The sequence below is a fragment of the Gadus macrocephalus genome, chromosome 16 (assembly GCF_031168955.1).
Source record: "Gadus macrocephalus chromosome 16, ASM3116895v1".
NCBI classification, from domain to species: domain Eukaryota; kingdom Metazoa; phylum Chordata; class Actinopteri; order Gadiformes; family Gadidae; genus Gadus; species Gadus macrocephalus.
The window spans coordinates 26,114,131-26,131,493 of record NC_082397.1 but is presented as its reverse complement, the minus strand read 5'-3'; the positions used below and the strand labels follow the sequence as shown (position 1 = coordinate 26,131,493).

General features: G+C 42.6%; 2 protein-coding genes across 3 annotated transcripts in view; one reads left to right on the top strand and one right to left on the bottom strand.

Annotated features, from left to right (window-relative positions):
• Window positions 1-17,363, top strand: part of lrrc75a (leucine rich repeat containing 75A) — a 132,399-nt gene that overhangs the window by 46,016 nt on the left and 69,020 nt on the right. For both annotated transcript variants that reach the window (XM_060076045.1, XM_060076044.1), the window contains exon 2: window positions 12,382-12,510. In XM_060076045.1, coding sequence (XP_059932028.1) covers window positions 12,382-12,510 — 129 coding nt within the window. The remainder of the gene's footprint in view (window positions 1-12,381; window positions 12,511-17,363) is intronic.
• LOC132475069 (uncharacterized) lies at window positions 7,956-10,407 on the bottom strand. Its single transcript, XM_060076054.1, has 4 exons — window positions 9,969-10,407; window positions 9,518-9,634; window positions 9,200-9,332; window positions 7,956-8,937 (listed from the first exon to the last, which is right to left on the bottom strand). Exons 2-4 carry the CDS (start codon window positions 9,601-9,603, stop codon window positions 8,479-8,481), a joined length of 678 nt encoding a protein of 225 aa, XP_059932037.1. The 5' UTR covers window positions 9,604-9,634; window positions 9,969-10,407; the 3' UTR covers window positions 7,956-8,478.

The following is a 17,363-nucleotide window of genomic DNA, read 5'->3' as shown; positions in this document are numbered from 1 at the left end:
TTTAACCACTGGCAATACCGGTACACTGCGTACAGGCAGGCTATACGCTGGGCTTATGGCGTTTTAGGCAGGAGTATAAGGAAGCCTCTACCCTCTTGTGTGGTTTCAACCATCAGACCACAATTCCAGAGTGGTGACCAGACCTATCAGGGCTTTCAATGGCCTCGTTTGGATGAAAATGAATACAAATAATTGTTATGCTTTTCCTGTTGTGATCGCTCAATTGCCCTTAAAATGTCATAAAGTACACAGAACACATGAATTTTGGATAAAAAAAAAACTGTTTATTGGCATTGCTTGTAATGGTTACTGAACATGACACAGGTTGGCCAGGTGAGCCCAGACAACACCGTACACAGAGGTTGACAAGGCACAGGTATAATGATTGGTAAATTATTTTGAATTACATACAAAGAAATTTCATGCAAATAATAACAACAACAAAAGAAAAACAAGCACACAGACAGAGGAGCAGACATGCAGAATTCAGGAACCCTTGAATGGGGCACAGCGACAATTATTGGCACTTATTGACGAAAAAAAGTAATGATTTTGTGCAAAGTAAAAAACAAAGCAACAGCACAAAAATAGAAAACATAAAACATGCAGCATGAAGGAAACCACCACCAAATGTGATGACAACAGGGACAGTAGGTTAGAAGATAACTAACAACTAAAATAAATACTTACAACTAAATCATTGGACATGTCTGTGGAAAAAAATAATAATGTGAAATTAGGTTTTCTTGAAGCGTGACTGCCGGGCTAGGTAGAGGCTGACGGCCTCCTCCTTAGGAATCTGTTCGAAGGATTTGGCGATGGGGTCGGGTGCATGGGAGGACAAATTGGCGCTAACCTCTCGAAGAACCGCGGGTGAATTGGCATAGCTCTCCCAAAGGGCCTTCATTAATGATGTTGCATAACCTGCAGACATCCTCATCCTCATCTCATCCTCATCGTCATCTGCTTATCCGGGGTCGGGTCGCGGGGGGAGCAGCTCAAGCAGGGGGCCCCAGACTTCCCTTTCCCGGGCCACATTGACCAGCTCTGACGGGGGGATCCCGAGGCGTTCCCAGGCCAGTGTTGAGATATAATCTCTCCACCTAGTCCTGGGTCTTCCCCGAGGTCTCCTCCCCACTGGACGTGCCTGAAACACCTCCCAAGGAAGGCGCCCAGTGGGCATCCTTACCAGATGCCCGAACCACCTCAGCTGACTCCTTTCTAAGTAAAGGAGCAGCGGCTCTAATCCGAGTTCCTCACGGATGGCTGAGCTTCTCACCCTATCCCTAAGGGAGACGCCAGCCACCCTTCTGAGAAAACTCATCTCGGCCGCTTGTACCCGCGATCTCGTCCTTTCGGTCATCACCCAGCCCTCATGACCATAGGTGAGGATAGGAACGAAGATCGACCGGTAGATCGAGAGCTTTGCCTTGCGGCTCAGCTCTCTTTTCGTTACAGCGGTGCGGTAAAGCGAACGCAATACCGCCCCCGCTGCTCCGATTCTCCGGCCAATCTCACGCTCCATAGTACCCTCACTCGCGAACAAGACCCCGAGGTACTTGAACTCCTTCACTTGGGCTAAGGACTCATTTCCTACCCGGAGTAAGCAATCCACCGGTTTCCTGCTAAGAGTCATGGCCTCAGATTTAGCGGTGCTGATCCTCATCCCAGCCGCTTCACACTCGGCCGCCAGCTGATCCAGTGAGTGCTGAAGGTCACAGGCCGATGATCCAATGAGGACCACATCATCTGCAAAAAGCAGTGACGAGATCCTCAGACCACCGAACTGCAACCCCTCCCCACCACGACTACGCCTCGATATCCTGTCCATGTATATCACAAACAGGATTGGTGACAAGGCGCAGCCCTGGCGGAGACCAGCACCCACTGAGAACGAAACTGACTGGCTGCCGAGAACACGAACACAGCTCTCGCTTTGGGAGTACAAAGATTGGATGGCCCTGAGGATAGACCCCCTTACCCCATACTCCCGCAGCACCTCCCACAGTTTCTCCCGGGGGACCCGGTCATACGCCTTCTCCAGATCCACAAAACACATGTAGACCGGATGGGCATACTCCCAGGCCCCCTCCAGGATCCTTGCGAGAGTGAAGAGCTGGTCCGTAGTTCCACGTCCGGGGCGAAAACCGCATTGTTCCTCTTCAATCTGAGGTTCGACCTGCAGACATAATAATATTAATTATAATAATAATAATAATATTACTTTATAAAGATCATTGTCACTGATCACCGATGTCTCGTGCGCCATCTCAAAATATGTTAGAACTGCATGACACTGCTTACCGTATGAGGCTGCCTCTTTCATGGGACGCACCACATGGGCACCTTTTCTGAAGTGCGGATACCGCACGCAGTACTTCTCCGTCCCGTCACTTCTCCGTGCTGTCTCGCGATTGGCATTGTGATTATAATGCAGCGCCGCTAAGAGAAGCCTACAAAATAACACATTTGAGAAAACCTTTGAAACTTGGTGTATGTATGACAAAATACTACAATAGGCATGTTAATAGGTACTATTATTACTATAAAAGGCATAATAATTGGCAGTGTTATTCCATTGGATAGCACTAACCTGCTATACATCCCAAAGTATGAAAACCCTGTGTGCTTGGGCGCGAAGTGCAAGATGAGGGAGTGGTAAGCCTCAAGGGAGAAGGTCTGGTGCTGTGGAGACAGCTGTCGAACATCTTTCAGTAAGGCAGTCCTCATCATTATGTTCTCCAACTTTACTGCTGCCAATGAGCCTGCAAAGACCAAGACAGGTAGGCAGACAGACACACAGACGGAAAATGTACAAATAGACAGGAAGATAGACAGACAGAATTGCTTTTTTTAATGGAAACACACATGAAATTGTCCTGCATATGAATTATAGCAAACACAAACAGTAAACAGAATGTTATGAGATTGCCAGGGAATGAAAAAATAATTTCATCACAAAGGTCACATGTCAAAGCATCCAGACAATTACTCAAAGACAGCAAATACAACAAAACTATGTAGAGCGTGCATAATACCAGTACTGTACCTGGTTCCAGCCACTCTTTGTTGCGCTGATCTCCGTCTAGAGGGCCATGGGCACAACTGGAGAAGGCAGGGGGGTCATGGTCATGGATGTCCTGAATGTGGTTGACTAAACTTCTCCACAAACACAGTAGTAAACCATTTTATCTATTTATATATCTATCTCTCTCTATCTATCTGTCAGCTATCTATGTTATGCTATGCTATCCCTCACTATCTATCTGTTATGTTATGCTATGCTATCCCTCACTACCTATCTATGCTATATTATTCTATCTATCTATCTATCTATCTATCTATCTATCTATCTATCTATCTATCTATCTATCTATCTATCTATCTATCTATCTATCTATCTATCTATCTATCTATCTATCTATCTATCTATCTATCTATCTATCTATCTATCTATCTATCTATCTATCTATATATATTTATATATATATATATCTAGGCTATCTCTATCTATATATTTACTGTCACACTGTCACTCTCTCACTAGCGGCTTCGGCTGTCGTCCCAAAGCGGAGTACCTCATGTGACGTCATGCAATGCATTGTGGGAGAAATAAGAATCATTGCTAACCGCTAAAATATCACCTACTTTTCCTTATTATATTTATTTTTTGGATGCAGCGACGCAGCGAATATCCTGCGCTTTCAGACAAGGCTGTGCGCTTGCCGCTTTCTCATTCCATTTGCGACCAGGCTTCTCTTGGTCGTAAATGGTCACAAATAAGAGCGATGACTACTGTCATCATGTCATCGCTCTTATTTTATCCCCAAAAACGCAGCTGATCGAACGCATCACACGATTCGGAGGCATGCATCACATTTAAGGATTTTAAAAAATGATTCTTATTCTTTTTTTTTTTTTTAATGCATTCGGAAGAGAAGGGAGACTAGCGTTGCTCACGGGTTGGAATGAAAGGGAGAAAAGGGGACAGAGTTGCCTGCGGAAGCGATGTCTGAGATGCAGAGACTGCTTCACGCTACCAGTGTCTGTTTCGTAGGGTGTGGATTGAGAGCTCGTGAAGGCACTATTGCGCAAGTACGCCTGCTTGCTTGCGCAATAGCATACTGCCCGAGAATGCAGTATCGCATCTGTCCCTGGGAAAAGTAACGTTGCTTGCGCCGAATTGAAAAAGGAAACCGCTATAATGAAATAGCGTTAATATTTCCACATCAATTGATAAAATAACGGGATGGGAAGGGGGATGGCTGTTTCAGAAGGGGGATGATTTTGATCATTTTAATTCCAAAGGGGGATACCATCCCCCCTCAACTCGAGTGCTGGAAGCAGGTTGGATACTGAACCAAGTCTGAGGCTAAAGCAAACCTCAATCGACCCAGACATCACACCCCTCTCACTAAGCATGATAGGCCTAATTTTCAATGTGTGCCTGCACATTCTCCTTCAAACCTAAACATAGTTTATATTCTGACCTTATGGCACTTACTGCAGTATTTTTTAATACTGAATACGTTGTTTTTCTATGATACGCTTGTTCTTACTCATGATAGTTTGATTAGTGTTTTCGCAGTAGGCCTACACATGATTTTTTCTCTTTGCTCTGCATGATTGCTTATAACAGGATTGTTTGACTCCAGTATTTAAATATTCATGTTCAATTCTTTGAATGTTTTGATGCAGTACAATTTACCTCACATTATTGGTTGACTGCAGTTGTAAAAAATTAATATTCAGTGCTGTGAATGCTTTAATGCAGTATAATTGTTAATAACCTCACTAGATTGACTGGTATGTTATATGCCAGATGATATCCCCATTTGCTGGGTAGCCCTATTGAAGCAGTTGTTCAATTGTTAGTATTATCCCGTTGCAAGTGTTTAAATACAATACATGAGTTATAGACAGTTGGTTGCTTCAGTCAAGTAAAGTTATGTGAATAATAAATTGTATTATTAATATTAATGCCTTCTGTGTAAACTCTATGTAGTTATAGGACTACGCACTATTTTAATTCCGGTGGTACTTGGAGAGCCAAATCATTTCTAAGGTGGTACTCATGGTAAAAAGTTTGAGAACCAATGCCCTACAACATCAAATACAATGGATAATTGTTGCAATGTTTATTACCAACAAGAAAATTGCCAGAAAATAAAAAAATAAAAACCTGCACCATGGGCTTTAACATTCCCATATCAGGATAACTTACCTAGACAAAACCACATTCTTATCACCAACTACTTGGCCAGAATAGTTAGTTAAGTTTCTCACATGGTTTTATTCTATTGAGTGTTGTTTATCACATTACCAACCTGAAAATCAGGAAAAAAGGATGAAACAGGGTAACAGCGTCTTCATTCGTTCGAAGTCTCTGTGGTTATGAGAAAGCTTTCAAATAACGCACAGGAAATCGCTACCCTAAGCCCCCTGCTGGTGTGGAGCGAGTAAAACAAGTCCATATTACCAAGGAAATCAACCTTCCGAAATGCACAAATCATGTAACTTCAGCAACCCTTGTTAATTACAGAAAAACACTAAAGTATAATAGGCCTACGATTCACAAAAACAAATATAACACTTTTGTGGGCGTCACACAGGCACTGCTGGAGGACCCTGCAAATGGCAGGATTCGGAGGGAGAGGGTTTTCAGGGACCATAACGATTTATTGGTACATACAAATATGTATCTTTATGTCAGACCAATTCTTTTTTAATTCTGGGACTGTGCCACAGACAGAGTTCACTGCTGCAGCAAATGTTGCCACTCACTCAGCTTTTTGTTGTTAGTGATCCCAATCCCATGACCGCCCGACAAAACTACTTTTCGGGCCTCAACCTCACCCACAAGTGTCTCCACTGCAACCTCCGTGAAATTTCGCTTTTTTGCTTTTCTCATTCCTTCTGCCATTGTTTCCGACAAGACATAATAATTGGATCTGAGTCTGTTTTATATGCAGATCTCATTCATGAGGTCGTTTGCATTGACCATTTATGGTTAAAAAAGGGCGTGTACAGGGCGGAACGTGAAGCTGATTCAGCTGCGCACACTTGTAGGCATTCAGTGATTTATAAAGCAAAGATTGCTTAGAGGTGTGCGTACACAGGGTTTTATAAGTCTGAATATTTTTTGGCGCACGCACAACTTGGCTTTTGGGCGTACGTACACTTTTAGTAACGATCCCACGTTTTATAAATGAGACCCCTGGTGTTGCAGGGGTCAGAGTAAAACACAGATAATTAATTTCAGAAAAAATGGTGTCCCAAAAAGTGAGAAAATCGTAACTTTTTCTGATATGCCATTAGAAAATACATCTGTTTTTAAATACTTAGGATTTCCACTCTATGAATTTATAAATTATGAAAATGGAATTAAACTCCTGGCTGATTCAGCTGGTAGAGCTTTGGGTTCCGTTGTTAACAAGTAAAAAATATGTAAAGACCTCGGTTATTCTACTTACTCTCAATTGTATGATGCATGTGTTTCTCCCATTGTGAATTATGCTGCTGGGGTATGGGGATTTAAAGAAAGAAGGATCTCAGATGCAGTACAAAACAGAGCTATCCGTTGTTTTCTGGGTATTCTTAAATATGTTCCCTCTTTGGCTGCTTAGGGTGACATGGGTTGGATCCCTGGTACAATAAGGAGAAAGTGTGATATGATTAGACTGGAATAATTTTATTAATATGTCAGATGACAGGATCAATTACAAAGTTTTCCTTTGGAGTAAAGTCCAGAACTCTCCATGGGCCGCAGAGATTCATGCTGAAGAAGCCGAATTTCTAGAAATAATTTATCATGCAGCGTAAAAAAAAATAGAAAAAAGTTACTTGTCGGGTTCAATGAAAAATGGAACCGAAATTACGGACATACGTCCAAATCAAGCATGATTATGAAAAAGAATTATATGTTAAAACAAATTTACCAAGAAATCAGAGATCCTTGATTGCCCAATTAAGATTGCCCAATTGGCACTTGAGGTCGGCAGATTTAAAAATATCCCAGAGGAACAGAGACTTTGTGAACTTTGTGATTCATGCGAATTGGAGAATGAATCTCGTTTTCTTTTATACTGACCCTTCTATGATGAAATAAGAGTACCTTTTGTAAATTAACTGTTACTGTTTGCTCAAAACCCTGAAATATTTTGGAGTAATGATGATGTCAGGATGGAATGTTTGTTTACCTTTAATGTTTATAAGTTAGCCTCTTTTGTTACTCAGGCCTGGATGAAACGTCAGGATGGTTTATATTGTTGTTTAGCATCTACTTTTGGTTTTTGGTCTGTCTAGGTTGTTTTATATTGGTGTCTTGTAAGCCTTTGTGGGCTGGGTATGCTAATGCATGACACAATAATAAAAATTCAAAAAATAAAATAAAAAAAGATTCATAACAGAAGCAGATGCTAAAAAAGGTTGAATCTACCCTGTCAAATAGTTCTCATCCCTTACAGGCTGAATTTCAGTTGTTGCCATCCGGATCACGCTTTAAGCTCCCAAAACTCAGAACCAACAGATTCAGATTCAGATTCAGATTCAGATTCAGCTTTATTGGCCAGGTTTGCGAACAAACGAGGAATTTGACTTCGGTCCCTTATAAATAAACACTATATAATATAAATATATAGATATAATATACTATATATAGATACTAGATATAAACACTCTTTTGTTCCCCAAGCCACTCTACTTCTAAATTCTACAAAGAACCGTAAATAACACCTTCCCCCACCCAAACTCACACTTTTGGATATGCTGAGCCTCTGCATTTCTATATGAATAAATGTCATTGTTTTACTCGTGTCTATCTCATGTCTGTCACATCAAAATCATTCAGTTCAAGCCACCATCAGTTGGGAACTACTTGGACATACACTTTGACAGGCTAGGTGCAAAACAAGCTGAACTAGCAGACACATTTGAGTCTTCACACAGTTGCTCCCACTCCCAGTCAGTTTATTGTTAACACAAACAATGTAACAAAACAATAATATAGTGAATGAATAGTGAACATGAATGAGGCCTTACCCATAAAAGGTCCCATGACACGGCACCAGGTGTTGTGTGATTAGCTTACAAGCTGTTTTGGAAATCTGCCCCTTATGACATCACATGTGGGCGTGTCCACCTAGATGTGTGCTGGATAGATCAGTCTACCAGCCAACACAGTAGACTGCAGCAAACGATGCTCATCTATCCGTCATACATCTAGGTGGACACGCCCACCTGTGATGTCATAAGGGGCAGATTTCCAAAACGGCTTGTAACGGCTAATCACACCACACCTGATGACATGTCATGGGACCTTTTAAAGAGACTAGGAGACTAGGTGTATCAGTGTAAATGGCATCTGACTATGTGTAGTGTGTTATGTACTGTGTGATGAGAATGTACAACAAAACAAAAGGATAGATACCTTGGTGGCCTGGCAAGCTGCAGAAGAAAGAAATCCTTCACTAGAACAGGTCATGAATGCAGAAGTATGCGAGGAAGGAAACAATCCTTATAAAATGTTTCCAGAATGTTAATGTTGCTAGCCCATGCTGGGTCTTTAGGGATGAGCAGGATAACAAGGTCAAGAGGAGTCCACACCACAAGATGACAATTGTTGGCTCCTGTCAGGTGCAGATTGCCCTGAATCTGATGCCAGTGGTTGTGTGTTTGCTTGAGCTTCAGTAAGCCAGTGACTTCATCCAGTTCTAGAAAAAAGTCCTTCCTCTCCGCTGCCTGCAGGTTGGTCTTGGTTCTGGCTGAATAGGGACATTTCACCTCAATGATGAAGTCATCAGCCACCGTCCCATCTGGAGAGCCACCGAGCAGGCCGCTGTCAGAAAGGAACACTCCCCTCTCCTGGATGGTCACACCAGTGCGCTCCATGTATTCCTGCTTTGCCTTTGGCTCATGGAGGATTCCCCAATCACAAGCCTGGGGGCAGGGAAGGAAAAAGGTGTAATCGTGAAGACTATCCCTGCATTCCGTATCGCATTCTAAATGACACAAAAGTGGTGGCTTTGCATCCTACAAAATTTGACTGGACGTAGTATGCATTCCTATACTCTAGGCATAACATTGACATAGTATTATTATTAATATTAATTTATATATTCATGTATTTTCAAATGCATACAATTATATGTATAATATGGAAGTATGCTTCAATTCAAAACACTTAGTGCCCACCACTTACATGAGATCCTTGTTTGAGGTTGTATTGGCCAAGCAGGGTTTTGAATAAGGAAGGAGGGTAAGAGTTCCGCTTCAATGCTGCCAACACCAAACCGAAGTTGCTGGCTGTGATTCTTTTGTGGCGATATGCCATCCTGTTAAAATAAAACCATAACAGTTAACCTCATGCCACTTGCAACACAGGTGCATTTTGACCATGTAGCACACAGGGATGTTTCCAGCACTAATGGAGGGAAAGCTAGTCAATACCGTCAACACCTGAAATCAATAGAGACTATCTTTGTATGTATCACCATAAGGCATTCTTAGTTTGCCCAACTGTGGCTCTCTCAATGGCTTCTTTCTCTTGTGGGCTGACAGCAAGCGATGAAAGCACATACAGAGCTTTGTCCTCTGCATGGCCATAACCTGAGCTGGTCACTACCCCATCAAAGGTCTTGATAGGGACGGTCTAAGTAAAACAGACAAATATCATGAAATTAGACAGAAAATGTTGGTTAATGATGTTCAGTAAGTCATGGACCACATATGCTGTTTGGCAACACAGTACAAACAAAATACATTCAAAGTGTGAACAGTTTGATGTCTGATTTACAATGGTTTATATCTATGGGTATGTAAACTTGAATTGATCATCAGTTGAAATGGAGTGTGGTGGGATAACTCAATCAAACATATCTAATTTGTAACTGATTTAATGTAGTGTACTTGTCATGTTTCTCATATAGCAGGACGTGACAAATCAAAAATACAAAGGACAGAAGTCAAACCTGAGGTGTTTCTGGTGCCAGAATCCAACCAAGACCTGTAAAACGGCCCAGCTGTGCCAAGGAGTTCAGTGTCCATTCTCTGTCCTCCTGGGTGACAGGTCGTTTAATTCCAGCTGAAATAATAGATTATAGTGTTCTCACTTGAAACCATCTCCTATCTCACATACCTGCTGTCAGTAGCATCACCATTCATTTATAACACTAAAGCCAGACAGGGCGTAGCTTTTAGTATTCAAAGAAAACCTGACCTTGAGATGTGGAAGGTGCTATCACAGACACCCTCTTCGCTGTGACCTCATCTGTTTTTGGTGCTGGGGCCCTCTTCCACACACACTCGACATCCGTGCGGGTTAGGTTCTTTTCAGCCCAAATCAGCAGGGCTGCTACATGGTGACACTTGGCCCTCCCGATAGCACAAGAGCAAGTACTTGCCTTCACCTCCTGTCCCTCAACGTGTACCTGAGTGAAAACAACTCAACTAGCTAACCCTCATCAAACCCTAAGACAGCTAGACAGCTAAAGGGGGGGTGAGAGAGCGAGTGAGAGAGACTAGTAAGAGAACTCTTGGAAAACTCTTACTTGTATAGGAACTTGCTCGTCTGTCCTTCTTTCTTAATAACCCTTTTATTGAAATCTGGAATGTCCTGTGTGAGTTTTTCTCTATAGATAGCATAGCCAGAGCATTGAGGCGATCTTGTGCCGTAGTGTTCTTAAGGAGTGTTTATCCTCCTTAAAGGTGGAGAAGCATCTCTCGGATTCTGCTGTTGACATTGGTGTGGTGATTAGGATCTTGAGAAGACCTACAGTTTTGCTGAATCTGTCTTGCAGGTTATTTCCCATTAGAACCTGAAATAGAGCTGGTTCTCCACTGCACCCCTTAAGTCCTCATGCTCGTAGATCAGGGACAGTTCTTTTTTAAGTCTGGTTTTGTCCAACATGGGATAGGCATCCAACGTGGTTTCCAGCACTGAATCTGGGAACTTTCTGCTGTGTTGTGGGAACAAGTCACCTTGCAACAGCGTAGCACTGATGAGATGCTTTGTGAAAGAAAACCTCTCCTTGGCATGGCTCATAATGGTGTCACAGACCTATGAAATAATAACCACAGAAAACATCTCCCAGTTCAACAATACAATAAAATCATACTCCTACCAGTTAATTTTTTAATAAAGCTTACAGTAATAATTAAAAAGCATAAATGTGGGGAAAAAAAGACTGTCTGCATTCTCCAGTATATATACAGTATGCATAGTATGTCTAATAATGACAACTCTGGATACAAAAATGTGCAAACAAACACAAATACATATAGGCTAGTGGAATAAATAGAAGTTGCTTACCCCTAGCATGGCTAGCTTCACAGTTCATATGCACTCTTACTCGCTCTGCTTTTTTTTTATCCTTTCTGACAGATGTTTCAGGTCAACCCTGTCTGTGTCCGTCCACGTACTATAACACGCACTTGTTTTAAAAAGTATACATGGAAAGCAAAAAATTGCATTTGCATATCCACAGCTAGTTAGCCAAGCCTTGAACCAAACTCTGGAAAAACTTCTCTTGTAGGCTCTATCCTTTTCTCTTGCTTGTTGGGTTTTGTTCACTTTTGGCTTTTCTGGTCCGAGTTCTTTTACTTGCAATTTTTCTGCAAATGTTCTTCTTTCGAAGGGATTCATAAGCAAAGACTTAACTGAATTTGGGGCTAGCTGAACTCACAGGGAAACAGTGGTAGCAGTACTCAAAGTCGGCATGTTGCTGATCTCTGAGGTAATGGCAAATGCGCGGTTACGTGCGGTGGACGGTGCACTGTGTTGGGGGCGATATTTTGAGCGCCCACAAGCCATACAATTCGACGACGCTGATTGGCGATTTTATGTACTTTTCTGCTTAGCAACCGGGGAACCATTGGCTAAATACTCAGGTTTGTTGGGCTGAGCGAACTGGCGCCCCAGGGAAGACACATACTTCACCAATATGATAAGTTGAACATGAAAGTGAATGAAGATATAATTATGGAGGATTCTAAAGATATTCTAAAGTAAATGCGTTATTTGAATGCAATTAACAGATATTATTTCTCAAAATGAGAAAGATGATTAAGAAAAAAAGAAGAAAAAAAACAAATAAATTAAAATAAATTAAAAAAAAACAGGGAGGCAGGTCGGTGGGAGGGCGGTGCCCAAGCGCCCTCTATAGGCGAGCCGCCACTGCCCCAATATGTGTAGGGTTTGAGAGGGTAAATTGTGGTGTGAAATCAAGCCGATATATTACCTCGGCCAGTCTAAACTCGCAGAACATGCCGGAAAAAAGGCGGGTACAAGACAGGCATATTTGGCAGTGTAAAAATGTACGTGTGTTATGTCAGCTTCCTATGTCATTTATTTTCCATGTTGTTTGTGTGTGTGTGTATGGGCAGGACCTGGGCATGGAGTCCACCTCTTTGGATGACGTTCTTTACCGCTATGCCAGCTTCAGGAACCTGGTGGACCCCATAACACATGACCTGATCATCAGCCTGGCGCGATACGTGCACTGCCCACGCACGGTAGGACACACGCACGCACCCATACATAACCCAAAACACAAATTTCTAACCATACACATATTTGTGTGAATGTTCTGAGATGAAAACTCTAAACACACAAATAAACGCATGTACCCACACACTCATGAACCACCATAAATACATACATAAACAGAGACATGAAAACACACTATGAGGATGGTGTGATGAAGTGTTGGTGTCTCACCGAAGCCATTAGGTTAGAGAATAGCTCTAAATGATGCATGCAGCGCCCAGAGCCCTGCTAGCCTGAGGACAGAAAGGACCTGGAGTGGAACACACACAGCAGAGATCAGAGAGACGCTGAACAGCAGGGGGGGAGAGAAAGAGTGAGGGACAAGAGAGAACCCAAGAGAGGCAAGGAGAGAGAGTAGAAGCAGGAGATGTATGTATGATATATAACACTCGTGAAAAGTTAGACAATTCAAACTTTTCTCTTTTAGATCACACAAACGTAAAGCAAAGCTTGGATGTGTTTTGCTAGATCCCATTGGCCCCTTGAAAGTGGTCGTCTGCAGGATTACATTTAGCAACAGACTTTTCTCCAGAGCCTCTCAGCAACAGCATGGGAATTTCAACTCTTGGGTGAAAAGGATTGAAGAGTACAGCGTTGATGATAATGTACGTCATTGTGTGTTCCAACATGATTCTCCTTTTATGGTCTCATCGTGTGCTATAAATCAGACCGAGGTCACACAGGACACAACACGAGGTCCAAACTGTAATCGGTCTCCTAGCATCGATGGAGATATGGTTAGTAGCTTTCCATGGCGACCGTGTGATGAGAAGTTAAGAAAGGCATTTTCTGTTTTCCCCCTTCTCTCTTTTACTCTCTTTTTATTTTTTTATCTCCTCTCTGGCTTTTCTTCTTTTCTTGCCTGCAACCTTAGAACAACTTTTACACTTAGCAGGAAATACAATCAATGAAACACGTACAAAAGACAGCTCGATAAATAAAGAATGAAATTTCGAGAAGTTAAACTCAGAACCTATTCAGAGGCCCTTTGTTCCTTGTTGTATCTGTTCTCCTATTGCCATTCCCATCAGAACAATCAAAAACCACAACGTCTCTGCTGCTTACAAGACTCATCTGGCTCGCTAATGGCAGACAAAAGTGAAAGACCATCTACTTGAATGACAGCTTTGAGTGTGAGAATTATTATTATTAGGGGACCTACAAAATGTGTAGGGTTAGTTGGTTAGGATTATTATTAGGGGGCCAGGCACCACATTGTAATTGTTAGTGTTTTAACTATTTTGCCAGAATGAACTACGCAGCCAAAACTGCTGTGTCGCATTTTATGAAACTTTCCACAACTGTAGAGGGTGACTAAATATGAACAGAGAGAAATGAGTAGGGGAAGCAAAGGAATGGCCAGAATTAACCACAGGTGACGCCATAACAAGCCTTTGAAGTTCAACATCCTCAAAAGGCTGCCATTTGCCCTAGGAAAATGCAATTCGCATGAACTTTTTGCAAATCAATTAAAATATGACCTTGGAACAGTTTGATGATGTCATGAAAGAATATATTCAAGGATAAAAGAATCCCCCTGGAGAAGGTAACCATGTCTTGAAATGCTAATGCATGACCTGAAGTTGAAGAGGCTTTCATGAGCTGCTCGATTTGATGTTTTGATGGCATTCACCATCAAAAAGATTGTGTTAAATACCTGTTTTTATAGTGACAGCTGTTAGCTGAGATCCTAACTGACGCTTTCAGAGAGAAGATCGATCAATATTCAGCTCATATAAAATATATATTCATCACTAAAGGACCGACTGGAATTCAGAATTAGTTTGCAGGTGAAATTATTAAAGAATGAGAGACAATTGTTTTTGTCTAACGTATCACAGCCCGTTGCAAAGACAGAGACAAGCGACCATCAGAGTCCGGAGGTCAACAGCCTCCTGGTCATCATTTCCATCACTAATGCAGTTAAGTCATTTATCAGCTTGTGATATTTTCCTCGGGTGATAATTGCTCTTCATGTCGTGTAAAGCAAGAACAAACGAACACCAGCCCTCTTTGCCTGGGGTCAAAGAGCTTTGGTAGACGCATGGTGCTGCCTCTTCTGGGGGGAGATCTCCGCCCAAAGCTCATATTATCCCTGCTTTACTCGGCCAATCACAGCCGTCGGGCATCACAAACATCTGGAGGACATCATAGAAACGTATAGTAAAGTCGTGTCTTTGATCATACATATCTTCTTCTTATGTTTTTCATTGCATAGTTTATTATTTTGTGTGTTAAAGCTGAAATCAACCCAAATTGGGTATTTTTTAGACTCACGGTTCCCACGCTTTAGCCAACGCTGAATGCATGAGTATCAGACGACACAATCAAAATATAACATTTACCAAAAATAAATAGGGACAAACAAAAAATGGGGATGGAAGCTTTAAGATCTTGACAAATTACGACCCACAGATGAAGAACTTTGTTTTCGAGTATCCAACCCCTAAAGGTGCGGCCACACTGAACACGTTACGCGCGTTAGATTACGCCCGTAACGCGCCTAACCTGACGCTTGATCATTGTGTGTCACAAAAATGCCTAAAGCACCTATGCAGCTAGATGATCCCGCCCAGCGGAGGTGTCTTGCTTCGCCCTGAAGGGGCTTATTTTCGACAATGATTGGCGATGTTCTATCCATTATCCCGCTTATTACAAGGCTACTTGCCAAAACGAAAAAATAACTTCACATGGTGTGTCTTTTTACAATTTATTCGGTACCAGCATTCGTAGTGTTGATTAGTAGAGAAATAGTCCGCCAAAGACGTTGACGTCGCTTAGCAACCGAAGACGCTGGGGTTCACAAGTTACCGGAGTACTACCCATTGTTGCATATTCTTGAAGAAAGTTGTCCAATCCCGGGTTGCTTTTAACTCACTTTATTCGTTACAAAGTCGGCATGTTTCGGTATGGTAACTGAAGCTTAAGGGAGGGAATTGTATCTTACGCGTGTGAGAGGAAAATACCGTGATCTACTTCAAGCCCCCCGGGCTTAGGCCCGGGGTGGCTCTCTGCCGTCTACCTATTGATCTCTGCCCCTGGAGTTCGAAATCACCCGCTAGAGAGGACGTCAAGTGGGCATGGCCTAGTGGGCGTGGCCGGGGTGATGTAATGGCTTCGGCTTCTTCACCTAACTAAAGGTGATGCCTTCTGTGGTGGAGCAGCCTTCAATAAGGTCTGGCTCCCCTTGTGGCTATGTGAGGTAAATGCAGATTCTTAAAATACTTAACACCATGCAAGTGAACGGAGCGTTCCACGGCATTGAGAAGACCCGTGTAATAAAGGCCTATAATATTTCTGTTTAAGGCATAGATTTCTCCTCAGATGAGGCCAGTAAAGCAATGATTAAAAAAAAAAACACAAACGCTCGATCAAAGGCCTGGCCCGACCCGGCCTGAGGATAGTGGTGGGAAATTTCGGCCAGACCCGGCCCGCGGGTCCGGCCGGGTCAGGTTGGCCGTGTTAGTTAGGGGCGTAAAAAGCGTCTAACGCGCTGCTTTAGCGCGTGTAACGCATCTACGCACCTAAACCAATGGTTCCCTATGCAAAAATGCTGATTTTCAACGCCTCTAATGCGCGTAACGCGTTCAGTGTGGCCGTACCTTTAGATTTGTCTTTATAAGAAATTATGTTTACACCATTTTTCAGAGAATCTGTGGAGAATCGTATTATTAGGATTATTCGTACTATTCGTAATTAAACCATAGCTATCATTTTGAAAACCCCGGTCGATAATTTAACAAATTTCTGAGTGCATAATAAAATAACATTTTGCCTATAATGTTACAATGTATAACATTTTGGTTCCCCTATTACGCAATGAAGCAAGCGTAATCATTTTCTCCTTTTGTTATGAAGCAAGCGTAATAATTTTAAGGACATGTCTTCCACAGTTTCGCCGCATTTGTTGCTTTATATGCGGAGATCGCTGTCGTTCAGACATCAGTAGAATCAACAGGGGGGTTAAGGGGGGTGGGCTTGCAAGGGGCGGGATATGACGTTGGGTCAAACTACAGCCCTTCGCTTCTCTCAACGCGAATGATATACGTCACCACCACTCTTATACAGACATGGCGATCTCTCTGCTCCACTTCACTACTTTTTTCCAAGGGGAGAATAACAGCATCGAAAGAGTTGAAAACCATTATAAGTCGGGGCATGTGTCGATTTTCAGTTATGCAAATTGAGAGATTGTCGGTCTTGTCCACGCCAGTCGCAGGGAGCATGACGTCACATACGAGACGTGCAGTCTTTCTCATTGTGTTTTCTCTACAGCCTTTAACTGAACAATTACACAATAAACTGTCAAATTCTTGGCATGAAAAATTATCATTTAAATCCACAAACAACAAATGTAAAGCAACTGGCGTCCGAGGATTCAGGAACACACCATTACCCTCCCAGTCCGTCGGCCCTGCCTGGGAGAGTTTATCGACGGTGGGGCCGTTAAAACTGTCGCAAGGGGGTGGGGCAGGGATATCAATATCGCAAGACATTGCGGGATGCTCAAGGAGAACCGGTCACTGCCGCGAAGCTTCGCCCCCGCCATTTTATGCTTAGCAACGGTGAATGCGCCACACCTTTTGCCCGCCAACGGTGCTTCATGCCAATTCATTCTCAACCATGGCCGAGATAAACACCATTGCATGTCTTTACCTGTTGTGGACGAGGGAGACATCGGAGAACTCTGTGCAGTCTATTCATTATATTGTAATGACCACGGAAGAGGCAGTGAATGAAGTATTGATTAGACAGCGATTTATTAGATACCACCGCTAATAAACCTTTGGAACACACAAGACCGGTAACCACAGCAACG